Here is a 19504-nt window from a genome sequence, read left to right on the forward strand (position 1 = left end):
ACACACACTCACACACACTCACACACACACACTCACACACACTCACACAGACACACACACACTCACACACACTCACACACACTCACACACACACTCACACAGGCACACACACTCACACACACACACTCACACACACTCAGACAGACACACACACACACTCACACACACACTCACACACACCTCTAAATTAATACGACCTACTCAGCCCATTTAGTATTAGTTTATGTATAGATTTTTAGAAAAGCTGGGAAATGATATTTTAAAATTGGTTTGCATTTCTGAGCATAAAAATCCCCCCCCCAAAAAAAAATCACAAAGATTTTGATGCTCTTCTCTGAGGAAAATAATGATGTCAGATATTCATGCTTTTGAAAGTAGATATTTGCATCTATCATTTCTTTCCTGGGGAAGGTGTGTGGGAGAAATAGGGTGAGAGAAAGCAATTTCAGCCTGCCTTTGCAGCTTGCTGAGAGTCATACCATATAAATACGGGCAGACTTTGTTGTCCCCAAATGGCTTCTCTTTGAAAATGAAGAAATAGATTCTTGAAAGAAAAAAAAAAAAGGACCAGGCCCAAAAAAGAATTGTCGTTCAATTTTTGTTCACATTCTTTTACTAACGACAGCTGAAAGCAAGATCAAGGCTCTTCCGTTTTGACGGGGTGGGGAGCCTTAGTTGAGCAGCGATGGTGTTGATCTTGAATGTGGTGTGTGTTCGCTCTACGTCTGTGAGCACTGGCTTTGGAGGCAGGCAGCATGTTGGGCTGCCTTAGCCTATCTGCATAGTGTATGGAATTTCCACCTCCCCACCCCCTGTGCATAATAACTGGTATTGCTTCTCAGGAATAAAAATATATCTCATTTAAAACTTTAAGAACAGTGCTATGAGGCTGTTGGTGGAGACAGACACCTATAATTAAAGCACACACTGGTACAGTTTTCAAGCATTTTGTAGTCACCTCAGTGCCGTTCACATTTCTGACTCCTAGAAGATTCCAATCCTTAAATGTCTCTTCGGAGATTGAGGAAGTTCACTCAGTTCATAGTGTATGCTTTTCTGAAAACTTCTATATTTGGCTTCAGAGTCATTGAATGGCAATTACATACTTAGAAACAGCTCTGGGGCTTACGAGAGATCAAGGATAAAACAGTGTGGGCCACGAAGGGCGTATTGTTTGATGGATTTGATGGTATTATCTCAAGAGTTAACTTCTGAATGTTGTTTGATTTTCTTTTACAGTACTCAGGGATTAAATCCAGGATTTAACAAGCTAGGGAAGCACTCAACTCTTGACCTACACTCTGGCGTGACAGCTTTACATTAGTCATGAATGCAAACAGGATGGCCCTGTTTCTTAATGAAATGTTTCTTTCCTATTAATTTGATGCTACAGAAAGGCAAGTAAAGAGTTAGTGATAAGGACATTACTGGGTTTCTTAATCATTCTATAAGCATCATATTTCACATTTCACATACATTGGCCTAGCCGAACACACTGTGACATACTTCTGTTCATAGTTTATATAAATAAAAGCCAAGGGCTGGAAGGGTAACCAGCATAGACTCATCATATTAAGCCCTGAGCTCCAAGCCCAGAGCACATGCTCTGAATATTCAACAGCTTCCCATCAACATCAAGCAGCAAGTGGTGTCGGAGAGATAGCCAGCAGCACGCTTTCATGTATTCCCTTTCGGTCTTTCTTCAGGCGTCCATATACTCAGTGCACATGTGAAATCCTGGTACGGGCCTTTTACTCAGCATCCACACTGGTGTTTTGTTGGAGGAATCTACTAAGATTAATAAAATGGCATCAGAGTTGTCTCGGTACATCAGCAATATCTTGGTACATGCCAAGCCAGGAAGTGGGCCTACAGTTGATTGTCTAGGTAAAAACTTAAATAGAAAACAGGAAATAAAAAACATATTGTTCAAATCAGTCACCAAGAGCTCAGGTCACCTCTGAGGCAGGAGGGACTTCTGTGCCCCAGCGATGGTAGAGTCAGGCCTGCTGTAGAAAAATGTGGGATACAGTACTAGTCATTGTTAAGCAAATCTTTGGAAAGAAGAAAGGAGAGACTTAACTCTGCCTCTCCTTTTGTTTTTGAGGCAGGGTGTCACTGTTTTCTAAGCTTCCTGAAAACTTACTATATTGATCACACCGGGCTGAAATTTTGAGGGTGGGGAGGTGGGAGTGGGGGGGGGTAGATAGAGGTCACATCCACAGAGAAGAAGGAGGAGGGGCGAGGGGATTGGGGGTTCCAAGGGGGTGGTGGGGGATGGGGTAAGGGGACAACATAGGAAATGTAAATAAATCATCCAATAAAAAAAAATAAAAAAAAACAAGGTGATCCCCTGCCTAGGTAGGCCACTTGGGATTATAATAGACAGTAGGCATAGGCTATGCTCCCCCTCCCCCGCCCCTGCAATAACAACAGGCATACCAAGTTCCCAGGAAATTTACCCATAAGCACTCTCCACCCATTGATGTTTACTGAGCATCTATTATCTGGAGGACACTATCCTGAGGTATTCTCTCCTGACTGACTCTGCCAATAATTCTGTTAAGTATTCATGAATACCCACTGCATTGCACAGCATAAAAAACAACAAACAAACAAATGAACAAAAAATGAAACTGAAGCCTGCTGTCTAAGTGTTAAGGTTGAGGAGGAATCCTAGGTCCAGTTTGAAAGCTGGAACCATTAGAGATTTTCTATGCCAACCCCAGACACAGAGGTTTACACTTATTTACAGTGCTTTTGACCTCAGATTAGGCTTGTTCCCCAACTAGCACTTACCTTATATTAACCTGTTTTTTCTCTTCTATGTCTGCTATGTAGCTGGTTACCTCTCTTCAGTTTTATGAGTGCCTGCAAATCTCCCGCCCTGACTCCTTCCCAGAATTCCCATCTGTTTGAAGAAGTCTCACCTAGCCTCTCCTGACTTGCTATAGGCTGTTAAGCACTTTGTTGACAGGTAATGCTTTTAAACAGGGCACAAGAGATTATCCCAACATCAAGCACAAGCTTTATCCACAGCTCTAGGAAGAAGTAGAAATAGTTCAAAGGATAGCACAGAAACATAAATGAAAATAGTGTTTGCATCCCAAATCGCCTATTTACACAAACCAAAGATGCTAGCGATAGCTCCAGAATGCTGCCCTCTAGAAGCATTATCCTAGTGACCTCTGTGTCACCTGATTTTGCGGTAACAAATGTGCACCCTGCATAAGATTAGAGAATCCAGATCTTTCTGGCCCTCCCATATTTGGTTCTGTGATAGTCTGCTAAGCCAGAATGGAGCCCCTCAGACTGACACTGTGGACACGTCTGCACCATCTCTACTGTTGGTCTTCCTGACTGGATGAATGAATTCAAGGGCTTGAAGGTTGCTCTTCCCACACTTGAGCTTCTCTTTGGTCCTTCGAAGATTTCCCTTATTTTGATCATTACACACGGAACCATCTGATAGGTGTGCCATGCTATTGACTTTTCAGGAAAGAAAATACGACACATGCTGCTTTTGTGTGTAACAGACATGTAAGCTTGTCATAACTTTGGTTAAGGATTATTTATATGTTTGTGTGTGTGCTTGTGTGAGTGTGTACCTGTGTCCATGTATGGGTGTGCATGTTATCTGTGGGTAGGAGGTAAAGGTCGTCATTGATTATCTTTCTCAATAACTCTGCATATGTCAGGGACTATCATGGAACTTAGTGCTTTCTGTTTTTTGTTTGTTTGTTTGTTAGTTTGTCTTGTCCAGATTGGCTGGCTAATGAGCTCTGATAGTCCTCCTGTCTCTGTTTACTAACTGTGGGGATTGGCATGTGATGCTATACCTGGCTTTTTAAAATAGGTGACAGGGGTATAAAATAGAATCTTCATACTTGTAAGGCAAACGCCTCAACTGAGCCACATCTCAGTGGCTCGTTAATGACCTATTTTAAGATAAAAAATTTTGATTGCTTTTATATCTCATTGAAATGTGAGGTCCTGATTAATTTGATTAAGACTATATCTTCATATAAAGTGTCTACTTAACTCAACCTTGAAATAAAGCCAAACGCAGGACTGTCCTGCAGCTCCAGATGAGGCTTAACATTTCATTCAGAAAATATTTATTGATTGTTCAGTACATTCTGAGAAGCTCCATATGGGTGGGAATACTCTGTTGGCAGCATTTATGAAGTAAACCTCAGATTTCCTAAGAAAGAGATAACAATTTTGTATGTGCATGGGGTTGTCCCTGCATATATGCTCATTTGAGTAAGAAAATGTATACAAATGTATGTGATACAAATGATACTAGTTGTAATGATTCTCAACTTTTTCCAAGTTCTCAAGTCAAACCAACATCCTCAACCCTTCTTCTACCTGGTTCTTCAGAATCAGATATTTGTCTTTTTATTCATCTATCAGAGTTGTATCTCTACATTAGTTTGAAGGATTATTTGTAAGGACATCCAACTGGTTCTTTGGCTCTTTGGTTATGAGATAGCCTTAAAATCAGCAAGACATATCAGAGGCTATTGAGTAACAGTTGTTTGTACTGAGAATTATGCAAAGGTGATTCCTCAAAGAGGAGCACAGAACCTACACAAGGGAGGTTTCTGGGGCAGGGAGTTGATGCAGGTCTAGTTTTAAAGGTTGTATATGTATTCATAAGAACCAAGGCTGAGTAAAAATCTCATTCAAAAAATATCAACATGATCATGAAACTCCACAATCCACTGTATAAAGAGGGTTACATTTCTGTATGATAAAAGAAAACAAACCAAAATCACCAGAGGTCAATGGAGATGCCCAGAAATAATGAAAGTAAAAAGATTCCAGGATACGGTCTTGGAAAATAGTGATACTCTCAGGATGGCTGGGGAGAACAGTGATGTTAATAGAGAAGCTAAAAGAAAACCAGGATGAAAACTGTTTCTGAAGGGAAAGAGGGAGGGTTTAATGAAACTGGTTGGGATAAAAACAACAAAAACAAACAAAAACCTGTACCAATAACTTTTAGTATCTTTAGGATAAAATGTGTCACTTGAATCTGGAATAGCCTAGTTTATGATGACTTTTTAAAAAAAGAAAAATCTTAGGTGGGATTGTGTGGGCAAAAGGCAGCATTCAACAAGTTAAGGAAAGAACAGCAGTTGCCAATCTAGAGACAGTACGTCTAGATCCTTCCCTAAGATGTTTGCATACTTGTGGGAGGAGAGAAAGAGAAAGAGGACTGAACAGGAGAGAAAGAGCCTTAGGATTTCACACAGGAAGCTCTTTCCTGTTAGCTCAGATTGTCACACTTGGTTTCGACCTGTGTTTAACCAAGATGCATGTACACGGACACCTGTGCATAGGGCAGTATATAATGCAATACCTTTAATGGGGATAGAATAGTCATTCACCAGATTACCACATCTTCAATAACTCTTCAGTCTGATTCTTATCAAAAACTCCTGAACACAGTGGGAACCCAGTAGCAAGTTTGTTTCCCATGAGAATATTGTTTGCAATTCTGAAGCTACTTTAGGTGTAGTTAAGATTAAATAGACAGGAGAGTGTAGACAATGAAAGCTAATTCTTGACAAAGACGTTACAAACAAGGCAAGGACAAAGACTTAGTTGAAACCTGTCCTATTAGACAGGGATCCGGGTATTGGACATCTTCATCTCAATCTTTGAGTGACATACCTTGAGTATATCTGCCTGAGTTTCTTTTTGATAGACAATATAGAAATAAGTGATATACGTGTTATATGTTTTTTTGCATAAGCACCGGTTTCTAGCTCTTGATTGGATCTAGCAGCAGTTAACGTCCTAGCAAACAATGCCTCAGCACCCAGACCTAGTTCTTTAGGTACCATATCTTATGTGAAAAGTGAGGACTCACTGGAAAATTAGTTGATTCTAGAACTAGAGAAAGAAAAACAGAAGACAAAGACAAAAGGTAAATCTGGAACGTCATATGATGGCAGAAAATGAAGAAGCTGGTTTAGAAGCAGATTCTGCCCAAAGGCCACAGGGCCAATCAAAGCATTTCCCAGTGCTAAAGCTAAAACAATCTCACCCACCACACAATGATAAAGAACCACAATGCCAGAAAATCCCTTTGTGAGACCACATGTATATAAATAACTGACTAAAGAAGGAAGTGGGGATAGGATAATCTCTTAAAATAATTGCCAGTTTATAGAAGAAATCAAAGATGTTTGAACTCACAGCTAGGCACACAATACAGTAACAACTGTCACACATAGGATCTGCCCACAAATGCTGGAATCAGCAGGTCAGAGTTGGAGGAGCAATAGGCCACTGGTATAGCATAATTGTTCACAATAAATTTCAAAATAGACTTTTGTAATATAAAAATAGCAGACACTACTTTAATTACCTAGGCAAGGTTAATGTCACTAGTTGACAGCATCGTTTCTCCTAGTAGTGAGATATTGATAAGGTCAGATCATCACCCTGTCAATCTCTGACAGTCTTCCCAAGCTGGATAACTGTAGACTAACAATCAGAAACTGCAAATGTGTTTCACAATGTATTTGACCAATGTTTCTGGACTGTAAAAGTTTTAAAAAACAAGAAAAGGCTGAGGGTCTGTCACCAGATTGAAGGAGACTGAAGTTACTGAGGCATTAACACAAGTCCAAGCTGAATCCTGAAACAGAAAAAAAAAATGTGTAGTAAGAGGAAAACTTGTGAAAGTTGACAAAGTTTGTGAGTTTATGGAATTGTCAGGTGCTAGTGTAAATCTTTTGAGCTTAATGTTTGCACAGTGGTTTAATAAGTGGTGACTATTCTCAGAAATAGGATAAGTTGTACAGCAGAAACCCTGTACTCTTAACTTTTCCACAAGTTGAAATTCATTCCAAACCTCAAACATTTGATGAGGAAAAACAAACAGGAGATGATAAATATTGAATACCAAGAAGAATATAAACCTGTGCTTACTTTTTGGGAAAATAGTTAATTCAGTTAATATGTTACTAATAAAGTAAATTAGCCTCGGGGGACTGATTTTGTCATGTCTGAATAAACTGGCATAGTTGCCTGTCATACTCCAATTTGAAGGGATTTCTAAAGCATGAGATACAGGCAGAGTGTGCAGTGCCACAAGGGACAAAAATGAAACATACTCTGGGGTGCTATACAGATTTCATACATTTATCTCATATGCTTGTTGATTTGTTGGGAGGGAGAAAGCTGCTATCTACTTAGTAGTCATATATATATATATTCAGGAAAAACATGGGGACCTGACAAATTCTTAATGGATTACGAATCATTTAATGTAGTGTTCCAAGGAGATAAACGCACCAATTGCACAGGTCATGGCAAGAGTGAGCAAATTCCTGTGTTTAATATGAACAAAAATATCTTATATTAGCCTCAACTTGAAAATGACATTGCTCCTTCTTAACAATTGTTAATTCATATAAACCTTAAGTAAATAATATGCTTCAAAAGTGAAAATTAGGTATTCGGAATTTAAACAAATCTATTTATGAACCAATCTTCTCAATTCTTATTAAATACTACTTGGCTAAGCTTCTGTACCTTTTTAATACTAGCACTAGGAATGCTGGGGCAAGGAGGATAACAGGTTCTAGGCCATTCTGGTCTTTATAACAAGATCTTGTCTCTCTAAGATTGTGCTAAATTATTTCATCATGAAACCATATTGCTAAGTTATGTGTTAGGACTGATCCAAAGTCACTATGATTAAGAAATAAAAAGCATAGAAAACTGTAAAAAGCCCTAACCAGAAACAAAAAATATAACTTAATATTTCGTCACCAAGACAATTATGTGTACTGCATTCTAAGTAAAGTATCATTGCCACAGAAGTTTGCGTTTGATTTAGAAATGCTCAGAAAGAAAACTTGCAAGTTTTTTCCAAATAAGTCAACCACTTTCTCGGCTTCTGTGGTTTGTATTTGTTTTCTTTTTATGTGTCGTAGCACCATCAAAGTGAATTCTTCTGAAGTCCAGCATATGACACTTTAGGGAATCTGAACTACGGGCACTGACACCAGTGACATGTGGAGGTGTGAGAAAATATTTTAAAAATAATCTAAATGACAACATTTTAGTGATCAAAACACCTTTGAGGCCCACTTTAATGAAACATATAATCTAAAATAAAAGACAAATCACACTAAAGGATGCTGTGCTGTCTGATTTAAATGGATATCTAGTGGGTTGGTAACAAGACTGGGTGTGAATGAAATCTCTCTCTCTCTCTCTCTCTCTCTCTCTCTCTCTCTCTCTCTCTCTCTCTCTCTCTCTCTCTCTTCTCTGAGATAAATATACCTGGTTCTAAGAATCATGGGCATGGTGGTGTCATCGTGCCAGTAGACCATCTGAATATTAACTGCCATGGAGTTGACTTTCTTGCCTTGTCTGTTGGGGGTAGGGGGAAGGGTTACACACTTAATGAGGAATCAGAAGTTTCACACTTAAGCACTTCCTGTTATCAATAACAGAACCACTACACTAGACCTAGAATCCAGAAAAGCTGACAATGGCACCTCACCTTGCAAAAAATAATTAGAATCTCCAAACACTTTCATGTGTCCCAGCCCATTGAATCCTTGTGACAACCTAGTCTGGTGGGTGGAGAGGCTCAGTAGGTGTGTTTTGAATTTACATACGGACCATGTTGCTCTGCTTAAAGTTCCTTTGAGAACCAAGGTCTCAACATATTGCTCCTTATCAGACAATACCAGTCATCTCAAAGGGAAGCAGGAGCTTTGGGCTTTGGGCTTTGGGTTCCGGAGCAGGAGGTTGCTACCGGAAAACTCTCTGCCTTCTGCTACAGCACCAAGGCCTATTTTTAGATGTTTTCCTTTGGCTAATTGTCTCTCCTTCCTTGGGGAATTTCGATGGGTAGAATCCCAGATGAGCCAATTTTCTTACTAATTCCCGCAGAGATGGGAAAGAGGAAGGCCATGGCTCTGTTTGTTGCCTTGGGGCCTCATAACTTTCTTCATGATGACAAAGGAGTGGGTTCAGCTAGGTCTTCAAGGACGTTGAATCTCACAGAACTCTGCTGGACTCATGGACCAAGGAGACCAAGACAGGACTGGTTAGGAGGCTGGGGAGTATCTTCTTGGAGCCTTGGAACCATCCTGATTTCTGAAAGATGCAGAGGGCATGGAGCCAGCACTGACAGTGGGCTCAAGATTCTCTTCCACATGTCCTAACTTTCTTTCACCACCTTTGAAAGGAAAAGGGAAGTTCTAAAGAACTTGAACCTCCATTTCTACCCAGTGGAGGTAAGCCTAAAGGAGGTAAAGAGAGATAGAGTGATGACAGCCATTTGGTCTTAATTTCTTGCTGGAAAACAAGGCAAGATGTGTTAGATGCCCTGGAGACAATGAATGGAAAGTGTTCAAGTTGGTTTCTGACTCAGTGTCAGGACCAAACTTCTAACAATGAGTTACTTGGGGAGTCACTGAATTTCTTACAGCCTAAATTGTACTGGTACTGGTATGCATACTGGCATTCATTGGGAAGTGAAAATGATCCAAAACCCTAGAAGAGGAAGCTAACATGAGGGCACTTATAACCAGTGCGTTCTTAAGCCACAGCAAGGGGTACCTGAGACACTCTGTCATTAATGATAGACTATGAAAACCTTGAAACACCAAGAAGCAGCTAATGTGTTGAAGACCACACAGCAAAGAACTTGAAGTCAGCCTTTGTCTCTAGCATCTGTGCTTTCAAAGATGTCTGTCCTTGAAGGTTCCTCTCTGCACAGGGATTTCACATAGAGGAGCACCCTGTCCCGTGCAAATCATTATTTTGGTTCTGACATTCATAAGCTCTGGGAAGTAAGGGGTGGAACTCAAAGTGTCAGTTCTAGAGAAACGTGAGCCCTTTAACACCAGGCAGACCTTCCTAGGACAACTGAGCAGTCTGGCAGACAGAGGCAGAGGTACCAGAATACTCTCATCAAGTAAAGCGCGAGTGCTATCTGATGCTGCTTCACTTGACTCTTCCTTTCCAATTCTGTTCTAGTCAGGTCCTTCTTCCCACTGCCCTCATGCTAAACATATCCAAGAGTCTGGAAAGCCAGGGACAGAACTATTAGAAGCCGTCAATCCCCCATTTCACACTCTTCCCGGCCAGATTTATGGAGAGGCGCCCGAAATGGCAAAAGACTTACCCAAGGTCACAGCCCTAGCCAAGAAATCCAGGAGTCCGGGCTCCTACAGTAGAACCTAATGACCTCTTAGGTATACTTTCTCATCACCTGCACCCGAAGCTCTCTCTACGCTAAGCCGGCTTTCCTGTCCCCCGCCCTTCAGTCCCCCGACTCGCTTCTGACGCTTGGCGGCCTCCCGAGTCCAGCCCTTCCTGCGGGCGCTCCCTTCCGCCGGATTCCCACGCCGCGCGCCACGCCCCCAGCCACAAGCCGCCGGGACCCCTAGGCAGTGGAGACCCAGGTTGCGGGACCCGAAGGAGGCGCGACCCGCGGTGACGTCCTCCGCGCCACGGCGCTCGCGCTCCCGCCCGCAGTGGGGCCGCCCTCCCGAAAGTCCCAAAGTGTCGCGCGGAGCCGGCTGAGGCGTGGCCGAGCCCGGGGCCCCCGGGAGGGCCGCCCCCGGCGGAGCCCCAGCCCGGCGTACGAGTCGCACGGCTCTGGGACGTGCCATGGGTTGGGGACCCTGGCGCCCCTCGCAGGCCATCGCCGGGTCGCAGGAGTAGCCGAGGTGGGCGGGGAGCCGGCCGACCCCACGCGAGTCTCTCCATGAAGATTCTTGCGCTTTCTCTGAAGAAAGGAGTGCATATGCTGCAGTGCCTCTGTGGAAGGAGCCTGAGGTCCAGCGACAGCCCAAGCGGTGAGCCGATGTCCCCTTCCCGGCCGCCCACCGCGGGAGCCCTGCGCCCAGAGGGCCCGAGGCTTCCGAGAGCGCGCGCGTGTGTGCGCGAGTGCGCGTGTGTGTGAGTGTGTGTAGCCCTGAAGTCACCCGCGCTGTCGTCCCGCACCCGAGCTGGAGCCTGCGGGTCCGGGACGCGGGGAGCGGGAGGGACCGGCTCCCACACTTCCTCGCGCCTCGCTGCTCCTTGTGACTTGCTAGGGCGGCCTGGGACTCACGGTTGTTCAGGGTTTCCTCGGAGAAGTTGCTGGTGCAATCGTCTGCAGAGGGGGACTTTAAACAGGTGGCTGGCAGACAGGTATCTTATTTTTCTTGCTTTGTCTGAAAGTGGACTTTTGGCTGTGATGAGATGGGCCACCCTTTCTCTGGATATGGGGCGATCTCTGTCCTTGGTGCTGAAGCAGGAGGCTCCCAAGTAGCCTGGGACCTAGCCAATCTGCTCCCTTCAGGAGAGGAAAGAAAACCAGATCCTTTGAGTTAACCTGAGCTATTGAGAAAAATCATTAAAATACTTAATGACTTTTTTTTTAAAGCACCAAACTAAAACAAAAGAAGGCATTCTCTTCTGCACAAGCATTGCAAGATGATGTGGTGTTTCGTGGCGCTCTCTTCCATTGTTTGATTCTTTTAAAAGATGAAAGTTCCCTTTAAATCAATCATCTATTAATCTTGTAAGCGCTAATTCAGTTTCTATGCTTTTTGGTTTCTTTCTCAAAAGCGGAGGTGGGGTGTGAGGAGACAGGAAAGGCACCGTATTACGTCTAAATGAGTGTCTCTGTAAAGAATGTGTTTTTGATCTATAAGCCCCAAATAACTAACAAATTCAACAACATTGCACAACATTATAATAGCTTTTGTGTTTGAAACTTTGTGTGCTATTTTTGGTGATCTGATTCATTTGGTAATGGCACCTATTTTCACTCTGTTCTAGGACTAAGAAAATTATATTTGGAAATATTATATATATTATATTTATGAAATATATATATATTTCATTCATTGTTTCTCAAAGTTGGACTTTCTAATTACTCACTAGTCAAAAAATAAACCTGCAAACTAGTTTTAAAGAAACTAGAAAATTTACCTGTGTGAAATTTGTGAACTTGGCTGTGAAATGAAATTGGCAATGTGGTCTCATGTTTTATGTCTAGGTAATTCAGAAGATTAGCTAGACTGTTGTATTGCTTTGTTACTGTATTTGTGAGTACTGAAAGATGTCTCTACATTTTCAACTTTAAAAAAAAAGCATTACAGTAAAGCCTTCCATTTTAATGGTTCATGACCCAGGAAGCCTCTGGAGATGCATGCAGTTCGTCTGGTTTATGTGAAATAGAATGTGAATAGATTGTCACAGGGGAATTTGCTTCTTAGTTGTGAAATGTTGAGGTACATGTGGTGTATAGTTAAACAAGGCTCTTCCTCAGATGCAATGAGGTAAAATCTCTCAGTTAACAGGGAGAGCTATTTTCCCAAATAGTAACAGCTGAAAATAGAAAGAGTGATCTGGGTGATTGGGTAGCGTGGGCTGCTGCAAGCATGGGACTTACAAGTCAAGAGATCCAGTTATGAGCCAGTTTCCATAAGTCACTGTACTTTAAAAACTCTTGGCTTTCATATGAAAGAAAAAACGGCGGAAACACTGTTAGCTTGTGCCCAGTTCCTCTATTTGTGACCTCACCTGCTTTGAATGTGTGATTCCGTAAGAACCGTGATATCTTATTTATATCTGTATTTCTACTTAGTGGGGTAAATATTTTATTCTGGGGGACTAGCTCTCCGGAGAAATTTTTATAAAAGGTCACAGGACCAAAGGGAAAAGATGAGACCTCTTCTTCAGTCATTCAGAAATGTGATATGTAGTTGTTTGCTAAAAGAATATTTCTAGAATTACTGGGTCTTTGTTTAAATTGTGACTTTTTATAGCTTATGATTGTGTGCACCCAGTATAACATGGCTTTATAATTTATACACAAATCTAAATTACTGTGATCATATTGCACACATCATAGTTGGAATGAAATGATTTACTAGTAGCTGAAGATTTAATTGAACTCTTGTATACCAGCTACCATTCTAAAGACTCTTTAACCTCATGTACAACATGCTTTGTATGTTTAGATATTGTCAGTGTGTTTTGTTTTAAATTAGCATCATTACTGAGACTTCTGCTATTAGCATAACCTCACAACAATCCTGCAAGTAATATTGGTATGCTCAATGTTCTCAGGCAAGTTGGCATAAAGAAAGCAAAAGTTTTTTATAAAGTGAATGTATAACAGCAAGACCATGAAAGCACTTCAAGTTTTTAAATCTTGCCTGGAAGGAATTTGATAATGTTTTTTAACAACGTCAGTATGTATTTACAGTTCCATTGCAGTTGTACTGAGTACAGACCTGAGGGGCAAAGAATGTGAGTTACTACAACAGAAGAGATTCTACTAATGTGTCTGAGCTTTGAAATTGTGTTTCACTTTTTGTTTACTTTTCGTCAAATAAATGGGCCCCAGATTTAAATTAGCCATTGGACTGGAGCTTCGTAGAGTCATTTACATGTTATTACTGCTCTTGGTTTTTTCTTCATCACTAAACATTAATACCATGTCTAGTTTAGTGATTCTACCTTTGTGTAAGTCCTATGCACTTCATAAGGATGGAGATGATTCAAACACTTGGAAGGCAGTCTTAACACATGGCAAAGTCAATTGCTAATGGTAGAATACCCAGCTTTTTTTGATATATGGTTTTTGTACTTTTTCTCATTCATTAAAATGAAGGGATTTTTAAGCATATGGAGCCAACCTATTAAAAGGCAGATTAGCAGTTTAGGATGCTAAACAATCCTGTTCAGAGAATATGACATTTCTACTAAACTGATGAAATAAAAATCTTTCAGTTGAGAGAGAGAGAGAGAGAGAGAGAGAGAGAGAAGTTAGGAGATGGGACTTTCACAAAGGAATAGGCACGGAAGAGTGGGGACCAACACAATGGATTGCATGCCTGCACCCATCACCTCTGCAGAAGAGTATGGAAAAGCAGTGGTCTCCCACCAATTCGCTTAGGGCCACCACCTTCTGAGTGCAGCAGGGACCATTCTGGTTTTTCTAGAGGAGCAAACCCTGCCCTAACACTCAGGCTCCTGAGAGGGCAGATCCTGTGAGCGTTGGTTCTCACAGGAGGAGTAAGGTAAGTGTATGAGTGGGTGTGTGTGCACGTGCTTGCTTGCTCTGGCTGTCACAAGGTTATTGCAGAAAACCCACACAGTAGTGATGGTGTGACTTCTCTAATATACTCTAAGGAAGGGGCTTTCTAGCCTGGCAATGTGAAGGATTATCAGATATCTAGAGTTAGAGCCCAGAAATCTCATCTACTTTCCTTGATATAAAATTGAAATACTATGGGCAAAAATAACTCATTGATCAAGCATTATAAAAGCATAGCACCTCTGCTTTCAAATACAGACCAAACATCCAAATGAAAACGACCCACATACAGACAAGTTGTCTAAGATACAATGTATCAGGTTTGTGTATTTAGGATCAGATTTTTCTACAGGACAATAAAGTGATTCAAGAAAAGATATTTGTTTACCATATGGTTATTGTTCATAAAGCTTATTTTCTGGAAAGGTACCTTCATTCTAAGCATAAAATAATTGTTTTGAGTGTGCATTTTATGATATATGTTCATGTGTTGTGAGCATAGTTTTGTGCATGTGAATGTAGTCATTCTTATGCCATGGCATATTTTTGAAGGTCAGAAGACAACCTCAGGTCCACCCTTGCTTACTTTCCACCTTGCTTTAGATGGGGTCTTTTTGTTGTTTTTCCATTGTGTATAGCAGGCTAGCTAGTCCATGAACTTCCAAGGATTCTCCTGTCTCAGCCTCCTATCTCTCTGTAGGAGCACTAGGATCACAGATACACTATATCCAGCCTTTACATGGCTTCTAGAGAGTCACACTTAGATTCTAATGTTTGTGCAGCAAGGATTTTTACCCACTGAGCCTTCTTTCCAGGTTCAACATCAAAGCACTATTGAGAATTACAGCCCTCTGTGTCTATGTTGCCCTTTAAACACTATGCTTTTTCTTCAAAGGTAAAAGTGACAGATGTCAACCATGAGGACAAAAGGAAATAAAATATTTGAGGATATCTTGAATTCAATTTAATAATATAAAAATTATCAGCAAATCCAATGGGCAGATAGTGTAACCCAGTGGTAGAGTGTTTGTCCTGCAGTATGCAGTCTTGGATTCTATGTCTAGCAAACACACACATACACACACACACACACACACACACACACACACACACAGAGAGAGAGAGAGAGAGAGAGAGAGAGAGAGAGAGAGAGAGAGAGAGAGAAAGAGAGAGAAAGAGAGAGGTATAACCATGCAAAAGATCCTACCAAAAAAAAAATGACAAAATCTACCTTTGAGGACATATTTTTGGTTGTTTATAGTTTCCTATGGCTTTTATTTTTCAGTGTTTAAATTTTACAATAGATTTTCAAAATCCTTGTTGGAAAGCTCAAGATGTCATTTATTATTAGTTAACTTGTTTTGGATAATCTACTGTCTACCATGTACTAATGCAGGATCATTAGGAGTCTTGTGTATTTTTCCAGAGTAGTTGTAGATTTGTAACAAAATTGAAAGGAAGACACAGAGGTGTCTTGTACATTCCAGCTCTCACAAGAGTGTGCTCTCTTCTGCTCTTTCTCAGTGTCTCACCTGAGTAGCACATCTGTTGCAATGCATGACGTCACAGTGGCACTGTGTGTTTTCTGCTGGTTTTATACATGCAATAGATTTGGATAATGACATATACCTATCATTCCAGTATCACTTAGAGTGGTTTCACTGCTCCCAAAATCTCCTATTCATCCCCCCTAACTGTTAAAGGGCATTGGTTTTTAAAATCTGTCTTAATAGTTTTACCACTCTAGAATATCATAATGTTGTGATAACATCGTATGTAGTACTTTTAAAGTGGCTTCTTTCATTTAATAAACATTAAAGTTTTTTCCTATTTTTATTTCATGCCTTGCCATCTTATTTATTCCTAACTCTGAAAGATATTCCACTGCCTGCATGTATGACAGTTTATGTATTCATTTATTTAGCAGAGGGATATTTTGGTAATTTAAAGTTTGAGAAAAAAATGAATAAAGTTGCTATAAACATCAACACACATGCCTTTAGGTGGACATAAAATTTCAACTCATTTGGGCAAATGCCAATGGACACAGTTGTTGGATTGTGTAATAAAAAGAAATTTGATTTCGTAAGGAAATGTCAAAATGTCTTTAACAGTAGCTATGACATTTTGCATTCTAACTAGCAATGAATGGATACACTTGTGTTCCTTTTTCTTTCCTGCATTTATTGTGAATTTGTTGGATTTTAGGCAGTCTCATAGATATGCAGTCGTGTTTCCTTGTTTTAATTCAAAATCCTCTAAGAACAAAAATTTTGGACATCTTTTCATATGCTGTGTGTGCTGTTTGCATATTTGCTTGGTTGAGATGTCCTCCTGCCTTCTGATTTTTCAACAGGATTGCTTATTTTCTCACAATAGAGATGTCACAGGCATCTTTTACTCAACTCCTTAGGGTTTCCTTCTAGAACTACTGTTAAATTATATAAGCTACTGATGTTGTGATAGAACACCATTACTGAAAGCAAGTTACAGAAGAATTTAGTTGGGAGTATGGTGCTAGAACTATGGTTCTCAACCTGTGGGTCGCGACCCCTGTGGGGGTGTCAAATGCCCATTTCTCGGGGACACGTATCAGATATCCTGCATATCAGATATTTACATTACAGTTCATAGCAGTAGCAAAATTACAGTTGTGAAGTAGCAATGAAACTCATTTTATGGTTGTGGGGGTCACCACAATATGAGACACTAACTGTATTGAAGGGTTCATGCATTAGGAAGGGTTAGGACCACTGCTCTAGAGGAAGAAGAGTCCAAAGTGCAGCAGCAAGTGGCAGGCATGGGTGCAAGAACAGCAGGCAGAGAGCTCACAGCTTCAAATGCAAGCAGGAGACCTCAAACTCTCAAAGACCTGCAGTAAGGCCACACTCCTAAGCCACTCTGAACAGCACCACCCACCGGGAACCAAATATTCAAATACTAGATCCTATGGGGATATTTATCTTTTAAACCACTTCGAATAGCAGTATTCCATTTCCCTGAAGTTAAGTGTGGCTGTTTGATTAAAACTGGCTAATGAAATGTGAGCGGGTGACACACTGATAACACGGAAGCCCTAAAAGCCCAGATCACAGTGCTCTTCAAATTTTCGCTGCTGCTAGCGGGTGGTGGTGGTGTTCAGGTTGGTGGTTACTCCATCAGCCTGTGTCCTTGAGTGGCTGTACTTGATAGAGTCCACTATATGGCCTATAATTAACCTTTAGTAGAATTGAGAAGTTAAAGCCATTTTCGTAAGAAATTTCCTGTAAAGAGTATTTTGTTATCTGCCTTATTCTGATTTATGGGACAAAGCTGTGATGCTTAAACAATATTTAAGGTAATGTCAGGGAGTTATATTTAGGGTTCTTTCCAGTTAAAACCATTCTGGCTTCTCTCTGATGCCTTCTGTAATAGATATTCTAAACTCTAGCCAAGGGCCATGAGACTTAACAAGGAACCAGAATGTGTTTGTCAAGTTAGAAGAAGCTTACCCTTATAGGTTGTTATGTTGAAAAGCATGTGGAGAAAAAAAAAGTCATGGTGACTTTTTTTTTTGTAGGACAGATGTATAACTTTCTGGTACCTTCTGATGCCTTCTGTAATATTTAATGAACATATGTGTTGACTTCCATTCATGATATTTAAATAATTAGCACATTATGCCACAGTATTATGCTTTGTTGTTTCCCAGTAAGTTAGCAGGTGTTCTTAGCATGGTGATACATTGTTCCTTTATCACTCTTTCAATTTTCCACTGATGTTACCCAAACTCCTTGTGATTGTCTTTTTATGCTTATGATTTCGTTGTAAGTCATGAGGGATTAAGTTGCTATTTTTTTTATTTACCTGGAAATGTGAAATTCTGATGTCTCCAATCCTATCTGGATAAGAAAACACTGTGTGGCTTAAAGCACTGACAGTGCTATAGCACATGTCACTATTGCGGTTTTGTGGGCAAAGGAAAGTGCATATAAACACCTTGTTTCCCCTGTCGTTTTCTTCACTCAAAGCATGTTAGAAAGAAAATGAGGAAGGCAACGAGGGTTAATGTTCTTGTCTTCTCAGTGGTGGATCTGCAGTGTGTCTGCCCAGGTCTGGATTAAGTACAATAAAAGGAGAAACAAGCCAGACCACTTGTATCATGACAATTATTTCTTTCCAAAGGACACCCACTCCTTTATCCTGCCATTCTCTTTCAAAGAATTGAAAGTTACACATGTTCTGCTTTCAGAAATTTCTGTTTTGGTATTTCAGTTCTGCAAACAATCTTGGGGATACAGTATATGAGAAGTTCATAGAGACCCAGCAGGAAGAGGGATACATGACAATATAGGGCATGGTACTAGAGAGGATAAGATAAGTGTCCGAGTGAAGGCTTATAAGCCTTTGCTTGTTTCACTGTAACCAAGCTTCAGTGATAAGGATCACATCAAGGAAGGAATAATCCATTTGGCTCAATATTCATATTTATCTCTCTGAGTTTGTAAAGCACATAGAAATTTTAAAATAAGTGCTGGGGTATGGGAAATGACAGCTATAATTCAAGGTGACATGGAAAATATTTTAATACTCCATCTTAGGAATAATATTTTTGAATAAAAAATACTTTAAGGAGTATTACTTTTATAAAAGTAATTGACCTATACCTCAATTCAAGTCTACTTAGCATTGGTCATGGTCAAATATTTTCCCTAATTGTCTATATCCTATCTCTCCTCTGCCCATATATCAACATGTCCATTTATCCACAGCCAGAGAAACGTCATCATCTTTTTACAGATGTACAAATTCTAATCTGTGGTACCAAGCTGTAAGGAACATCTGGGGAATACCATACAGATCTGCTCTCTTGATTTCGATGAAATGTTGCACACAGTGTTTTACTCGTTTGCTTTGTTCAGCTCAAGGCGTATAATGTCTGATTCTGTACCATGTTATTCTCATCACACTACTATCATATCAGAGCACCTCTTCTAACACCATTAAAAACCGGACATTTCAGTCTACTCTGACAGCAGTCAGAGATGCTGTGAAACTCCTGAGACAATCTCTTGCTGAAATGATTTTTCTTGTTTATACGTAAGCTTCTCGTCCCACCCCACTCCCTCCACTCATTACTGTTTATAGAAACGATACCATTGCAGTTGCTGTCCCTGATTGCCCACGTTGTTGCTTCAATGAAGCCAGCTGGGATGCGATTGCATAGTCTTTAAATAAAACTTAGCGGTGCAAAATGATTCTCCCTTTTGAGGGGAGAGGGGTTGGTGCTAGCTACATCGTTTTCTAAAGCACTAATTATTTGCTTAACTTGGAGAAGCTTGGGGACTGAATCTATATATTAGCTCAATGGCTGACCTTGACCCTAGGACCTAGGCTGTGAAGAACACGGTCACAGACATGAAACCATTCTGAAAGTCT

General features: G+C 40.6%; 1 protein-coding gene across 3 annotated transcripts in view; it reads left to right on the forward strand.

Annotated features, from left to right (window-relative positions):
- The window catches only part of Fgf12 (fibroblast growth factor 12), a 561692-nt gene that overhangs the window by 182138 nt on the left and 360050 nt on the right, over positions 1 to 19504 (forward strand). The window contains exon 1 of one of the 3 annotated variants that reach the window (XM_028753765.1): positions 10475 to 10847. The exons of 1 other annotated variant lie outside the window; for it this stretch is intronic. In XM_028753765.1, coding sequence (XP_028609598.1) covers positions 10757 to 10847 — 91 coding nt within the window. In that variant the 5' untranslated portion in view covers positions 10475 to 10756. Of the gene's footprint in view, positions 1 to 10474; positions 10848 to 10928; positions 11185 to 19504 lie in introns of those variants that run through there. One more of the 3 variants, XM_028753767.1, reaches the window with a different exon arrangement.

The sequence above is a fragment of the Grammomys surdaster genome, unplaced genomic scaffold (genome assembly GCF_004785775.1).
Source record: "Grammomys surdaster isolate TR1022 unplaced genomic scaffold, NIH_TR_1.0 125956, whole genome shotgun sequence".
Classification (NCBI taxonomy): domain Eukaryota; kingdom Metazoa; phylum Chordata; class Mammalia; order Rodentia; family Muridae; genus Grammomys; species Grammomys surdaster.